General features: G+C 46.1%; 1 protein-coding gene across 1 annotated transcript in view; it reads left to right on the forward strand.

Moving 5' to 3' along the window:
- Nucleotides 1-16016, forward strand: part of COL28A1 (collagen type XXVIII alpha 1 chain) — a 150599-nt gene that overhangs the window by 49077 nt on the left and 85506 nt on the right. Inside the window, exons 12-15 of the mRNA XM_090046961.1 lie at nt 7057-7125; nt 10599-10667; nt 14209-14277; nt 14991-15059. Coding sequence (XP_089903087.1) covers nt 7057-7125; nt 10599-10667; nt 14209-14277; nt 14991-15059 — 276 coding nt within the window. The remainder of the gene's footprint in view (nt 1-7056; nt 7126-10598; nt 10668-14208; nt 14278-14990; nt 15060-16016) is intronic.

A 16016-nucleotide genomic window follows, 5' to 3' on the forward strand; every position in this document is an offset into this window, starting at 1 on the left:
AGCCCCCTCCCAGTCAGGTTGACATTGCCTAGAAATAGGGATCATAAGCCCCTCAGCCAGGTATGTGATGCCAGTCATGTAGGCAGAGGGAACAGGTTTCCCCCCTCCCTCAGGAATGTATCCAGCACAGGTTACAACCCAGGGTCACCTGAGAGAGGGGGCAGAGGAGTTTGTCCTTTGCAGTGACCATGTTAACCAAATTGTCATGTAACAGAAATTTTGGGGAGAAACAGAGGTGACATTCTGCCACACTTTCCCTGCTCCTTTAAAAGCTTGGGCACATGGCTTCACAGAGCCGTGGGTACGAGTGTATTTCATTTGGAAGAGTCACCTTTCATGCCTAAAGAGAGATTACATAATACATAAGACTGGCTATAATAATACTACACATAGGACATGGAAACACATTGGGGAGCTCACACACCAGAGCTCTTTCAGGTGGGCCTTAGTCTATCTGACCCACTACCTAGAGTCCTTTCATGACTGGGCATCTGCTATCACATTCTGGCTTCCCTTGATGTGTTCAGTGGTGAAGTTGAACTCCTGAAGCTGCCAGGCCCATCGTTGAAGCTTGGCATTGGTGTTTTGCGTTATCTGCAGCCACTGAAGTGGGGCATGGTCTGAGAGGACGATGAACTGATGCTTCCACAGATAGGGCCTCAGCTTGTCCAGCGCCCAGACAATTGCCAAACTCCTCTTCTCAATAGATGATGGGTTCTGCTCCTGAGGGATTAACTTCCAGCTTAAGTGAACCACAGGTTATTATGTCTCTTTGTGCTCTTTTAAAAGTACAGCTTCTAGTCCTGAGTCAGAGGCATCAGTGGCTATGTAAAAGGGTTTATCATGGACCGGTGCCTTCAGAATTGGTTGTTTGATAAGGGCAGCCTTTAGGGTGTCAAATGCTTCCTGACACCCCTGCTTCCAGACCACCGGATCAGGGGTGCCCTTCTTGGTCAGCTCATGTAGGGGAGCTGCCATCACTCCAAATTCAAGGAAAAACCGCCTGTAATATCCAGTCAGGCCAAGGAAGGCTCTGACTTGCTTCTTGGTTTGTGGGGGTGGCCAGTTCTAATAGCCTCGATCTTGTCCCACAAGGAAGAAAGCTGACCTCCACCCACACGATGTCCCAAATATACCACTTCAAATAGTGCCAACTGGAACCTTTTGACTTTCACGGTAAGACCAGCTTGCTTGATCCTACATAACACAGTGGTCAGATGAATCATGTGTGATTCAAAGTCATGACTGAAGATGGCGATGTCATAGATGTAAGCCAGGGCAAACTGCTCACATCCTTGTAACAGGTTATTAATTAGTCTTTGAAAAGATGTGGCAGCATTGCGCATACCGAAAAGTAAAATTGTAAACTCAAAGGGCATGTCTATGCATGCAAGCACGTGCACTTGCAGCAGCTCAAATAGAAGCAGTGCAAATTTGAGCCAGGGCTTTTTGCCTCCATGCACGTGCTCGGACATGCACTTTGTTGTGGAGCAAATTGTGCCACTTGGGGCAAAATAACCCTGCCTGGCTCCTCCTGGCTCCACAGCCAGAGGTAGCTAGAGCCTGGGGTCAGTACCTGTGCCATCCCCAGCAGTATAAAAACCTGCCGTAGTCAGCAGCTCAGGGTTACTTGCCCTCAGAAGCTTCTGGGGCCCAGCCAATTGGAATCTGGGGACACTAGCCCCTTGTGTCAGCTAGACTGCTGAAGCAGCATCCCAAATTTACTTTTTAAAATACCCCAAAATCCACATTCTTACACAATTAGAACAAAAGAGAGAAAGGGGGATTGATCAGATGGGCAATGTTTTATTGCTATATTTACAATGTTAAAGACATTTGGAAGTCTACCAGTGTCTCTAGCATCATAATAAAATAAATCCTAAATACCTATATGCTTTAATGTTTGCTTTGGATTTCCTTATCACATGATGGGTGTGTGATGGGGGGATGTGTGGTTTGCAGGAGGAGGTGGGAAGTGGGGTGGGAGGGATGTGGGGGGATGTGAGTCACTGTGTGGGTAGGCGTGGGGGAACTGTGGGTGTGGGGGCTGCTTAGGAGGGGTGGGTCCCCTGCATGAATGCTGTGTGCCTCTGGCGACTGGAGGGGAATGGCGGTGCTGGCAGTGGCAGGAGCATGGAGGCAGTGGTAAGCAGGGAACTCCTGCAGATGCTGCCGGTGCTGTTGGCAGCGGGAGGAGGGGTGGCGAATGGCGACCACCCGCAGATATTGCTGACAGTGACAGCAGTGGCCAGTGGTGATCGCTGATTGCCCACAGATGCCTCTGGGGGTGGGGCAAGGGGGAGGCAAGTGGCGACCACTCACAGGCATCACCAATAGTGTTGGTGATGCCTTTTCTGAGGGGGTGCACCGCTACACTCAGGGGGTGCACGTACACCCACGTGCACGCCCTACGCATTGCCAATGGTCCCCTGCCCCTCACAGGGCAGAGTCCCACCACCCCCCCAGAGCACACGGACTACACTGCCTGCAGGGTCCCTGCCCTTTCCTCTTCACTGCCTCTTCCCTTGGCCCCCCCTGCTGGTCTCCAGCCCCCTGCTCATTCCCCTGCTCTTTTTCAGCCTCTGGAGGCTGGAGATGAGCAGAACCACAATCACTCTGGTGAGTGCAGGGAAAGACTGCAGGACTCTGGGAAGCTGCATTGCCAGGAACCCTGGGAGCCAGCGAGAAAGAGGCTCTGGGACAGGGCTTGGGCAGTAGGAGCTAGACAGAGTCGCCAGGTCATCGAGACCACAAAGGCACCAAATCAGCAATTCAATCGGTGAGGGAGCAGTGAGGCAGCTCCCAGCATGAGCTATGAAAAGAAGTGGAGAACGTACTCTGCTCATAAGACTTTTTAACCCAAGAGACTCTAGTAATTACAAAGTATCCCTCAGGCATCCGGTGCCGAGAGTCCGTATCGGCAGCTCAGAATGCCCCCACTAATGAGGTAATTAGTGAGGATATTATTACAATACAGACTCCCATAATACAAATAAAGGTTATTCTGTGAGAGTTTACTACCTGGGTGACATTAGTAATTCCTTGCTGTGATACCATCACTGAATCCCTCTCTTTTTCTTTCTATCTAAGTTGTGGCAGGCAAGTTTAAAGGGAGACGGAGCTGGGATTGACTCCTGTCTCACATAGATGTAAATGAACATGTATACATGCCCTCTTTCCATGGGCTTACTAAAAAAAGTTCAGAAAAATGTGTATTTCATAATGCATGAAAACTGAAAAATTGTGATATCTGCTTTGCATTGACATATGGTAACTGTCAGCAAGTGTCATAGTGTAGATCATAAAGTTAGTTTAGCTGTGGTTTTGTAAGATACGTTAAATTTGCACTCCAACAGTCATTGTTTAAATCAATAGGAATATTTCTGGATCCTGGAAGGCTTAACTTATGCCATTTTCAATCACTGATCACATTTTTGTTGAGAAGTTTTCGTAGTGTTTCACCCTGTCCCATTATGCCTGCATTTGGCTTGCTACATTTAAAAAATAAGGTCTATTGAAAATATGTGACTAAATTGTGACTAATTCTTTATCTCTTTACAAAATTGTTCCTGATTCATCAATTCACTAATTGCTATTTCCTCTAAGTTTTTAAAATAGAGAAATTTTCAGAACTATGTTTGTTGTAGGAAAATTGAAGAGTATTGTAGTAGAAATGGAAGGACGTTGTAGCAATGATGATTCAGGAAATAGAAGAGAGGCAAGGATTTTGTAGGTGATATCTTCTATTGCACCAACTGCATAGCTAGGATAGACTTACACAAGCTTTTGAATGCACTACATTCTACTTCAAAAAGAGTTTCATTTGGTTTGGCAGATCTCAGTTGTAAGAGATTTCTAGTAATATTATGAAAGTACATTTGGGTTTTATTCTTGTTAAAATGAAAAGATTAATTGCTGCATTATATTTCAATTAATTGATTGGTAATGTAAATGATAAATTAATAATCAATCAGTGCACTTCTTGGCACCCTAACCCACCTTTCATCAGGGTGGTAACTGGCCTGGTATTTCCTGGGAGCTCCCCTGGGAGCCCCCCTTAATCCCTAAGCCCCCACAACCGGGTGGGTTACGCCTTTGCGGGCTCTAGAAGGTGGACTCCAGTGAGAGAGCGGGGCCATAGACTCGCATCTCTCTGGACATCCCCTGACTGGTCAATTCTGGGGCCAGGATCGGAAGGGTCAAAAGGCCAGGGGCCCACCATGAGAAATGCCCAAAAGCTGACAGCTTGGGGTTCTGAGTGGCCTGGAGGTGGTCCAGGGCTAGTGAGCCAAAGGTCCCGGGGGGACCACATCTGGAAGGGGAAGCAGTTCAGGGAGATATGCTGCCCAGGATGAAGGCAGATTAGGCTGCCAGAATAGAGGGATCGTAGAGGGGTTCAAACAGTAGGATCCTGGGGCCTAGCATGGGGCTGGTCATTGTGAGAATATCTGGATGCCATCTGCGGGGCTTGGGCTGCAGTGTAGGGGAGGAACAGAGCTACAGATAGTGCCACCTGGCATCGAGGAAGGAAATGGGCAGCCTCCCACTTTATTAAGATCAATTAAATAATTACCAACAAGGTGTGGTGGGCAAGAAGGTGGGTGGTTAGCCCAGAAACAGGTGGGTGGGCCACTGGGAAGGCTGCCCCAGGAAGGCCTCCTGTTACAGACCCCTGCTGAACCAAACGAAACAACTGATAACCGACACCCAGGAAAAGACCTGCTTAATGGGTCTTTCATCAGCTCAAAGGGACTGCCCTGCTTATCTTCAAGAAAAGCAGAAAGTAGATCCCAGGAATTACAGGCCAATCAGCTTGACCTCAATCCCTGGTAAGATTCTGAAGAAAATTATCAAAGAGACCGTGATAAGCTGCTGGATGGTCTTGTCATAGGTAGGTCTTGCCTGACCAATCTCATCTCCTTCCAGGACCAGGTGACATATCACCTGGATAAGGGAGATTGAAATCATATATTTGGACTTTAAAAAAGCCTTTGATTTGGTGTCTCATGATCTCCTCATGGAAAAATTGGCCAAATGTGGCCTTGGCTACTTCACACTCTGATGGCTGGGAAATTGGCTCCGAGGTCGAACCCAGAGAGCAGTAGTCAATGGAAGCAAATCATTATGGTGCTCTGTGACCAGTGGTGTCCCCCAAGACTCTGTCCTTGGACCGGTTCTCTGTAACATCTTTATCAATGATGTGGACATTGGTGTCAGAAGCACACTGGTCAAGTTCGCCGATGACACTAAACTTTGGGGCATAGAGTCCACATCTGAGCATAGGCTGGTGATCCAGGCTGACGTGGATAAGTTTTGTAAGTGGGTGGATATAAACCTGATGACGTTCAATACAAAAGATGCAAGGTACTCCACTTTGGGGGCGAAACCCCACCCCCCCGCAGCATACTTATAGGCTTGGCAGTGTTACGCTCACTAGCACCACAGCTGAAAGAGACTTGGGGGTCATGACTGACCACAGAATGAACATGAGCCTTCAATGTGATGTTGTAGGTGGTAAAGCAAACAAAACTCTGGCTTGCATTCATAGATGCTTCTCAAGTAAATCTCAGGATGTCATCCTCCCTCTGTACTCAGCCTTGGTGAGGCCACAGCTGGAGTATTGCATCCAATTCTGGGCTCTACAATTCAAGAAGGATGCCAAGAAACTTGAGAGGGTCAGAGGAGAGCCATGTGCATGATCAGAGGGCAAGAGATGAGGGGCTGAAAGCCATGGGACTTTTCAGCCTGGAAATCCCAGGCTCGGGGTGACCTAGTGGCTGCCTGTTAGTACATAAGGGGTGTGCATCAGGATCTGGGGGAATGTCTGTTCACCAGAGCGTCCCAAGGGATAACAAGGACCAATGGTCATAAACTCCTCCATGACCATTTTAGGCTGGACAAAAGGAAAAACTTCTTTACTGTCCGAGCCCCTAAGGCCTGGAATAGACTGCCTCCAGAAGTGGTGCAGGCACCTAGGCTGGACTCTTTCAAGAAACGTTTGAGTTTACAGAGCCTGGCTGGAAGCCAAGTTTACAGAGCCTGGCTGGAAGCCAGAGTGTGTCTCCAGCAGGTCAGGCTCTGGTTTTGGGCAGTGCATGCTACTGCCATCTACGCCACCCTGCTTTTTCTGCTGCAGGCTTTTTGATACCAGGATCTCCTGGTTTCAAACAACCCCACTATGCTGTCAATTAGCAGTGCAGTGAATGCCTGTTTGTGCAGAATGTGTGGTTTGTGACACTGAACATAGGTCTGCAGCACCACAAATTGCACGTGTGCACTTGTCTGGACGCATCCAGAATGTCACTGCTCATTCTTGGGATTATTCATTGTGGTGAAATCCTGGCCCCACTGAATGACAGAATCACAAAAAAAGTAGAGCTGGAAGAGATCCCAGGAGATCACTCTGTCTTTCTTGTGAGGTCATTGTGTCTAATGATGAAATCCCAGTCATTTCACTAGATCAGTATCACCCCAGCTATACATTCTGAACTTACATTTTTAGATCAGAAATGCTTTGTGGAAGCAAATGCCTGTTTGCCACATACTGTGGTAAATATCATCAAATCATAGAAAATCAGGGTTAGAAGAAACCTCAGGAGGTCATCTAGTTCAACTCCTTGCTTAAAGCAAGACCATCTCCAACTATATCATCCCAGCTAAGGCTTTGTCTAACAGGGTCTTAAAAACCACCATAAATAGAGATTCCACAATCTGTCTGGGTAACTTGTCCTAGTGCTTTACTGTCGTAGTGAGTTTTTCCTAATATATAACTTAAAGTTCCCTTGCTGCAACTTGATACCATTGCTCCTTATTCTATTACCTGCCACCACTGAGAACAATCTAGGTCCATCCTCTGTGGAACCACTCTTCAGGTAATTAAAGGCTGCTATCAAATCCCCCTTCACTCTTCCCTTCTCCAAACTAAATAAACCCAGTTCCCTCAGCCTTTCCTCAGAAATCATGTGCTCCAGCCCCTTCACCATTTTGTTGTTCTCCACTTATTATCAAAGTACCATGAGCCTGTAAGTGTTTCTTACTAGGTTTGTTTTGTTTTAGGGAGAGCCAGGCCCTCCAGGTCCTTATGGTCCTCCTGGAGCCCCTGGAATTGGACATCCAGGATCTAAGGTAATCATCATCAAGAATATATTTCCCATTACAATCCTGTTCTTAAATGAATGCTCTGTTGTAATATATGTGGTAATATTTTGAACAAAATCCTTCTTTGCTAGTGAAAACTCAAGCTTTTATCATTTGAAACTAAAAGGTGCCTTCCTGGTCAAGGCTTGATTATATATAATCTCTCTCATGGCAGTAAACAAATTGAAGTACTTCTCACAGCATAAAATACACGAGGTTGATGAACCATGTGTAAAAGTGATCAAAGTACATCTACATTTATTAGGTATAGATGCCTAATAGTATTAGAGGCTTGAAACCAAAGTTGACCAAGCACAGGGGACTGAATTGTCATTCATTTTCTTAGCTGGGAGAAGGGCAATTGCTTTAGGTTTTGCTGATTCGTCTCATATATCGGTCCATTCCTCATCCCAAATCTTCATAGTTGCTTTAGTCCCTGGATCTTCTGTATTTTGATAACATAGTGCCAGATTTTAAACAGCAGCACTTCTATGGGGTTTTTTCATAGAATCATAGAAGTAGGGTCGGAAGAGATCTTGTAGCTCTTCAAGTCCGACCCCCCACCTGGGCGGGAGAAAAGACTGGACTCAAATGAGTCCAGCCAGGTAGTCATCAAGCCTCTTCTTAAAGATCCCCAGGGTAGGAGCCAGCACTACTTCCCTTTTCCCTTGTTCCTTGTGATCAAGGAAGTTATTTAAGCTGTGGGACAATGCGAGAGTGTGGAGTGCTGTCACTGAGCACAAACTAATTATGAAGCCTTCGAGCAATCCAGAATAATGGACAATGCATTGCTATATGGAGCTGGGCAGTGAACAAGCTCCCAGCCTCTACCCAGTGTGCAGAGCAGAGGCTGGGAACTATCTTGATCAGGGACAGGTCTCAGCCCTGTGCTCTGATTGAATGATTGAGACACAGGGCTTGGAAAGAGCTGCAGGGGTGGGGTAGGTCTCAGCCCTCTGCCTCGATCTTCCGGTGGGGCAACTAGCAGTGAGCTATCTGCCCCACCAGTGGATTGGGGCATGGATCTGGGACCTGCCTCTCCCCTGCAGCTATTTCCAAATTCCCTGCCTCTGACTGGGGAGCCAGTGCCAGGAGCTCCCTGCTGCTGGGGCAGGAGGACATTGTCCTTACCCCAGAAGCAGGCAGCCCCCCAAGGCCAGGAGACAGTTGTCTCCTAGCCTGGTGCTCCCTACCAGCCCCTGGCTGAGCACCTAGGGCAGGGATGGGCAATTATTTCAGCTGGTGGGCCGTTTAATGACTTTTGGTGAGCTGTTGAGGGCCACAAGGTTATACCTGCCCCTTGAGAGGTGGTCTGCCCCCTAGTTGCCATCTTGGGACTGGACATCCCACCCCTAACCCCTGACCTTTGCCACCAGAAGTCCCTCTCTTTGCCCTCTGGAAGTACTCCTTTTTGGAGGGGAGGGATGCCATCTTGGAACTAAAAAAACCAAATCATACACTAAAAGTCAAACACCTACTATATTTTAATTTTACTACAAAAAATATTTGTCATGCTTTGTGTTCGCATAATGTATATAGAGATGATTGCACAATAACTCAGAAATAAAGTCTTCCTCTTGTATATTGTGTGTGGGGGCATGTAGGATGTAATTGGGGTGGGGGGATGTACAGTGGTTTGTGGGTGTTGTGTATGCATATGATGGGGTGTGGGCTGTGTGGGGAGGATTGTGGGGTGGTGTTGCCAGGTGTGTGAGGGCAACAGGGTATGTTGGGGGTGTGTATGTGTATGTTGGAGGTTGTGGGGGTAGGCATGGGTGTGTGGGGTGTGTGGAAAGGTGAAGGGGTGTGGGGACTTCCCACACACTTCTCCCCATGGTGTAGCCTCCACCGGTAGCGGCGGCTGTAACAGGTGGGTGTACTCAGAGTTCTTGTGCCCAGCATACACTGCTGCTGGCAGTGCTCAGCTCTGGCCAGCACTGCACACGGGGTTGAGAAGTGCAACCTGGCCAGCCTGCTTCCATCATGCAGGGCTTCCCACAGTGCATATGTAGCTCTCACACTCACGTACCACTGGGGGAAGCCCTGTGTGATGAAGCTGGCTGACTTTGCTGCGCCCTGCCATGGAGATGCTGGGACTCTGCTGAAAGCAGAGGGGAGTCCTGGCTCCTGCTTCTGCATGGAGTCCTGGGACCTGCACAGCAGGGAGAGGTGAAGGCAGCTAGTTCCATGGCGTGGGGCTTCTTCCTGAGGCACATGAGTGCAGGAGCTGCATACAGAGCCTCATCCAACAGAAATGGGCATGCCTGACTACTCTCCTTGCGCCCATGTGCAGCGCTAGATGGAGCCGTGCACCAGCGGCAGCAATGCCTGTGCTGGGCATGAGCACCCCAAGCACCTCTGCCTGCTGCTACTACCACTGGTGGGGGCTGTGCACCATAGGGGAGATTGTGTAGGGGGTCCCCACACCCCCCCTCACTCTCCTTCATACACTGCCCACCTGAGCTCCTTATTCTCACCAGCCCCAGGGTGTGGGCTCCACAGCCCCATGCTCCATGCTCCCAGCCAGTTCCCTCCCGCCACTTCCCTACTTGGGCCCAGAATGAGTGAGACACTGGGGAAGCTGAGCGGATCTGCCGGCAGCTGCAGCAGTGGCAGCAGCAGCCCCACCGAGAAGCTGTGCGCTGGCTGGGCCAGGCCCTTCCACACACAAAGGTGGGAGCAAGGTGCAAGAGGGTATTGTTGGGGGGGTGTATATGTGGGTGCCTCACTTCCTCCCTTGTGGGTGGAAGGGCTGGGTGGGATACAGTTAGTTGGTGGGCACCCATAGGCTGGATGGAATTGCCTGGCAGACTGGATCCAGCCCACAGGCCATATTTTGCCCACCCCTGACCTATGGGGAGCCTGGAGCTCCCCTGGTGGTGGCAGGGGCCCATTGCAGGGCCTGAGAAACCAGCAGCAGATTGGCAACAAATTTGCAGCCAGTTTCCTGCACATCTGGACACCTGCCTGACATAATTTACTTGCAAGTAACTTACGTGTGAGTAAAGCAGTGCTGCAAGAAATGCATGTGTAGACATGCCCGATGTACTGGAGGAACAACATACTTGAATCAGAGGCACGTAGCAACTCTATTAAGCCTGAAATTCCTGTGCTGGAGTAGAAGCCTAATTCTCATAGATTTTCAATGGAACTTAGGAGAGGGACACATATCAAGTTACCATGAGGTACAGGAGAACGTGGCTTTCTAGTTACTAACCATGTGCGTGCTGTTACCCTGAGCAGTTACAGAAGAGCAGCTGATATTGTAGTTTATCTCATAGTAGCTTGTACATGTGCCTATTTCTTTAGATTGCAAAATGTCCAACTCCCATTTTTAAAAATCTCTTATTAGTCACTTAGATGCTTCTGAAAACTATATAAGCAATTGAGTCTGATTTGCTACCCTAAGGAGATGGTTTGTTCAGAATAAAAACTAAACTTTCAAAATTCCTTTTCACAAGGGTGAAAGAGGCCAGGAAGGAAGAATTGGGCCTCCAGGACCTATTGGAATTGGTGAGCCAGGATTAACTGTAAGTTGACAGTAAAGTGCCATACAATATATTAAAAATAAGAGCAATCTGAGAAATTGAGGTGAACTTGCTTGATAGTCTTATTGACTATTGCACCACCTATTGCCCCCCACAGAGCCATACCCCCTCACAATCCCTCCCCCACCATATGCATACACCCCACTCATACCCCACCCTGTATCTCATGCTGGGATAATGACAGTGACTACATATGTGTCAATAACTGCTGCATTAACAATCGCACAAAGCATAATGCAAACAGGAGCCAGTACAATTTTCAAAGCCAATTGAAATAGGATCAGGTAATCAAGCTTTTTTCCATGTAAGCAGCATTGCAGAACTGTTTTCTGTAAGGCTTTCTATATACAGGTGAATTTTTATCTATAATTCCTACTTGATGGGAATTACAGAAAGCACAGCACTTTTAGGCTTGTCAAATTTAAAAAAAAATTTAAACAGCACAACACCCAATACAAAATAAATACAAAAAAGAACTTTGTGCCATTTCTTGATGCCCATATGTACCTTTAATTAAAAACAAGGATTGACACCTGGTGTGGAAATGATTCTTAAAGGCTATGTATTTTTCCCGGCGTTTGTGGCACTGTCAGATTCACATCCCTAAATCCTAGCTTTCACACGACATCCATATTTCTTATTTATAAAAAAGCAAGAAAAAATTTTAATTCATAGGTTTACTTACTAAATAATGTTGTAGAGTCTCTACTGAACTGCAATCAGTCTTCTAGGTTCTCCACAGCCCTTTTAATAGGTATGTAAAGTCTTTGCAAACAAAGCATATGGTAAGTAGTTGTTCTTCCATCTTTCTGATAAACTCCCTGAAATCCTTGTCTTTAATTTGCAGGAGTGTTGATGGGTTTCTATCAATACATTATTTTCATTGTTTTTTCCTCTCTTACCCATCAAACAATTAAAAAAAGATATTATACAAAAAGGCATTTTTCTGTCATTAAAAACAAAACAATACAAACAACAAAGACAGATTTTTCATTTTACAGTCACAGATGTGGTCTGGTGCTGCTACACTCAGGAAATTAGGATTTCATTCTCATACTGTTTGCATTTTTACACAGTCAACTTGTAATTGGAACATTCACAGTATTTCTCCTCTTAAAAAAAAGAGACATGAACATCCCCCAAAACTCACCAATGGGCCTATATAATAGAAGTATGAATTACTGAAAAACAGAAAAATATTGGCAACATTTTAAAGACCAACCTCTGCTTTTCTATACTTCAACATTTCTTTTTTTTAATCACTTCACTATTTATACTAGATTTCAGATGTAATATCCCAACTAATATATACAATATTTGCCTATCTCCATTCAAATTGTTAGTCATGAGTTATTTCTTCTTTGTATGATGATGACCTGATATGCGCAGTTCCAACTTTTTACCCATACAAGCATTAAGTTTACTTTACAATAACAATATGTAACTGTTCTCACTACCACATTTTGCTGATGGGCCGTATGGACAGGGTGAGTTGTCATAACAAAATAAAAAACTCACATCTTGTTGCATTTCCAGACCTCTAGTGACAATGCAGATACACCAGCATACCCACCCACACAACTCCACCACAGTTCAATTATTATTGGAGGACACAATTCAATTATCATTGGTGCTAGGCATTAAGCTATCCAGTTCATGGAAATCTAATAAATCCAAAGCAAAGGGGAATGCAGTCTGGTATTTTGAACTAGTCAGTGTTATTAGTTCACGTACATAGTGGTACTGGAAAGAGTTATTCCGTATTTTAAGAACATAAAATTTCTGTCTTCTCAGGGACCACACTGTGATAGCTATTGGGTTATGCTGACTTTGTAAATGACCTCTCTACTCTATAACAAAATGAGAATTTCTGTGATAATTTCAAATTTGATGCTAGAACATCATTTGACTAATGCTGTTCTAACAGTCTCAGTACTGTATCAGAAACCCACATACTAGCTGCACTTTTTTCCCAAAATTTTGCCACCATAGGTTAGGATACAGCCACCATGCATACCACACAGCAAGACAGAGGAAGTATCAGAACCAAGCAAAAGTTGTGATTTTGTGTTCAAATATCCATCTATACTTCCACAACTTTGCATAACTTTACATATAAGATTAAATGAAAAACAGACCCAATGTACAATGGGGTGTTGATTTCCTGCGTGAACACTGCCCAGGCTTCAACACATCGTGTCTTTTAAATCTCTCTCTCTAGAAATTTAGCTGTTATTACACAGATAATTTATTTTTCACATTTTTGAGGCAATATTCAAGTGTAGGTATTATGCAAGCTACATTTGAATAACTGGAGCATTATGCAAACACTTGTAATATTGCAAACACTTGTTATAAACTAGTCAGGGGGGATCAGCAGGCATTGGGGGAGTCACTATTCCCCTGTGCACTACCAGGAGTGACCAGGAATAACGGTCACAAGCTGGCAGAGGGCAGGTTTAGGCTAGATATCAGGAGGCGCTACTTCACAGTCAGGGCAGCTAGGATCTGGAACCAACTTCCAAGAGAAGTGGTGCAGGCTCCTACCCTGGGGGTTTTTAAGAGGAGGTTGGATGAACATCTTGCTGGGGTCGTTTGACCCCAATATTATTTCCTGCCATGGCAAAGGGTTGGACTAGATGATCTACTCAGGTCCCTTCCGACCCTAGAAACTATGAAACTATGCAATACTAATACCATCTCAGCTTGAGCTAACTGAAATTTGCTTCTACCTTAGATACGTCTTTAGGCTCTTCTTCCCTTCCCAGCTTTTGGTTCCTGTTCCTAAGGACAGAGCAATGGGACCCATGGCATTGAAGGAGACAACATCTAGAGGACTCTGGTGGCCCCCACTGTACCACACTGATGCCCCCATATGGCACCAAGTGGGTTCCCATGCTGAGCCACACTGGGTTCCCTGGGTCACCAGAGTCTACTACATGTAGTCTCTGTCAATGCCATGGGTCCCATTGCCCTGTCCTCAGGGACAGGAACCAAAAGCTGGGAAGGGAGGGCGAGCCTAAAGACTCTGGCAACAACATCAGGGGAGCAATGGGGTTGGCCAAGGGAGAGGCACCCAGATTGTGAGCCTGCGGCCTGCAGGCTAACTACCTGGGGACTGTGTGTGGCTCACAGGCTGCCAGTTGGTCAGCCCTAAACTGTGGTATTGTATACTGGTAGGTGGTAAACTATACTGATGGCTAAAGATACATCTAAACAAACGATGCAATTTCACTGCTGTCTTTCTTCTTTACAAACAGGAAAAAGAGTGTATAGTACCATGTCATATAATTCACTTCAGCATTGGATTGTTATTTAAATCTATAAAGCATGGCCGTTTCAGTGTGCTTTAATTGCCTGTTCTTAGCAAGATTTTGCAGAAGCACAGCTCTTTTTTAGCCTTTGCAGTTTTCCATTTCATGATGGATTGGATGGGATAGTAGTACAGTGTATTTGAAATAGTGTCAGCAAGAAAACTTTATTGCATACACAGCTTGAAGCTGTTCTTTCTTTCTGTTGCTAGGGGGCACGGGGTCCTGAAGGTGTACAAGGGGAGAGAGGGCCACCCGGACTAGGTATTCCGGGCCAGAAGGTAAGGAAAAAAAAAATTCCAGTATAATTATTGTAGTAAGATTTCAAAAAAGTATGTAAGCAATTTAGGAGCACCAGTACCATTTTGCTGACATTGACAATTAAAGTGGTGGGACTTGGAACTTTGTTTTATAACACATTTATACTTGTATAATTAGCCTTTCTACTAGTATTAAAAAAGAGAAGTGGGCATGTAATGTACAGCCCCACCAGTTACCCATTCAGATTCAGTGTATGATTATCCTGAAGAAAAACAAGGACAAGGCTACCTCAGTGTAAATTACCCCAGTGTACATGTATGTTTGCAGCTTATTCTGGGGTAGTTGTTTGCTCAAGGTATCTTCCCCTCTACCACCTAGACTGAGGTGTATTATAGCTCCTTCTGCCTGTAGCTAACTGGGATAGATGCACCTTTTGCAATATACACATGATGAAACTCCCAAAGTGTTCCACGTTTTCTTGGAAACTCCCAAGTCTTCTGCCTGTGACAGTTTCATTTTTCACCTTCCTCTGTGAGGACTTTTAGAAGGTTATTTCAAGGTACAACAGTTAAAAGAGGAGGCTTTTACTTAGACATGATGTGTTTTAAGCTATGCTTCGTTGACACAAAAATTTCTTTGAAAATGTGTATCCTGTTTGCACAGAAATTATTTGCTTTAGATTTTATGTACAAAACCTTACATTAAGTTAATATATTGCATGAAAAATTTCCAGGGTGAAAAAGGCTCTAAAGGCTCAGAAGGTGCAAATGGACCACCAGGTCCATCAATCAAAGGTGATAAGGTGAGATAAATGAAAGTCACATCTATAGGAACAACAGTAAAGTTAATGCTGATTTAATCCTTTATGCAGTGTAGCAATTGTATGAACATATATATTTATCCGGACACAGGACAAACTGTTCTATTTATGTCCATCACCCTGGCATCTGAATGCTCATGGGTATTAGCTGATGACACATGGAGCTCAGGTTTTAGTTGCAGCCAAAGCTGTGTTATTTACAGCTGGAAACATGGGAGAAGAAATGGACTAAGGTGACTTTACTCCCTCTTTCTACTGCTATATCTTGAGACTGGTCAGTTGACACTTCAGTTTCTAGAACAGGGGTGGGCAAAATACACCTTGTGGGCTGGATCCGGCCCACCAGGCCATTCTATTTGGTCCACAGGGCCCCTCTAAAATTTAGACAATTATTACCTGCTGGTGGCTGCCTGTCTGAAAGCCAACATGGTGCTGGCAGCATGAGCTGCCAGCTGCAGCAGGAAGCAGCTCAGGCTCTGGTTACAACACAACCAACTCAACCCCGCCCTGCCCCACTCCACTACACCCCCACCCCTAGAAGCTTATGGAGACCAGAAGCTTCTGGCTAGCAGAAGATTCTGCCCTGGTGTGCCCCTGTGGCTTTTCCCCAGCCCTCTCTTGTCTCAGAGTTGAAATTCAGGTAAGGGGGGAGGGGGGGGACTGTCAGCAATTGCCCTACTCCATGGAGTTTGTGGCCTCCATGTGCCACTCCCAGCTAGGCTGCTGGGAACACCACATGTAGGCATGGAGCTGGCCCAGCCTGATGGGGTGGGACTTCCAGAGGTTCTGGTACTCTAGCATGCCGCTGGGCTGGGCTGGGTTGGATCCATCCTATGCCATGCAGGTCCCAGCCGTGCAGTCAGGAACTGCATCCTGCTGGGAAGGGATGGGCAGGGCTGTGCCGGCTCCATGATGCTTGGGTCCTGGCCCTGCAGTGGG

The sequence above is a fragment of the Crocodylus siamensis genome, chromosome 5 (assembly GCF_052110815.1).
Source record: "Crocodylus siamensis isolate JL-2025a chromosome 5, ASM5211081v1, whole genome shotgun sequence".
NCBI lineage: Eukaryota > Metazoa > Chordata > Crocodylia > Crocodylidae > Crocodylus > Crocodylus siamensis.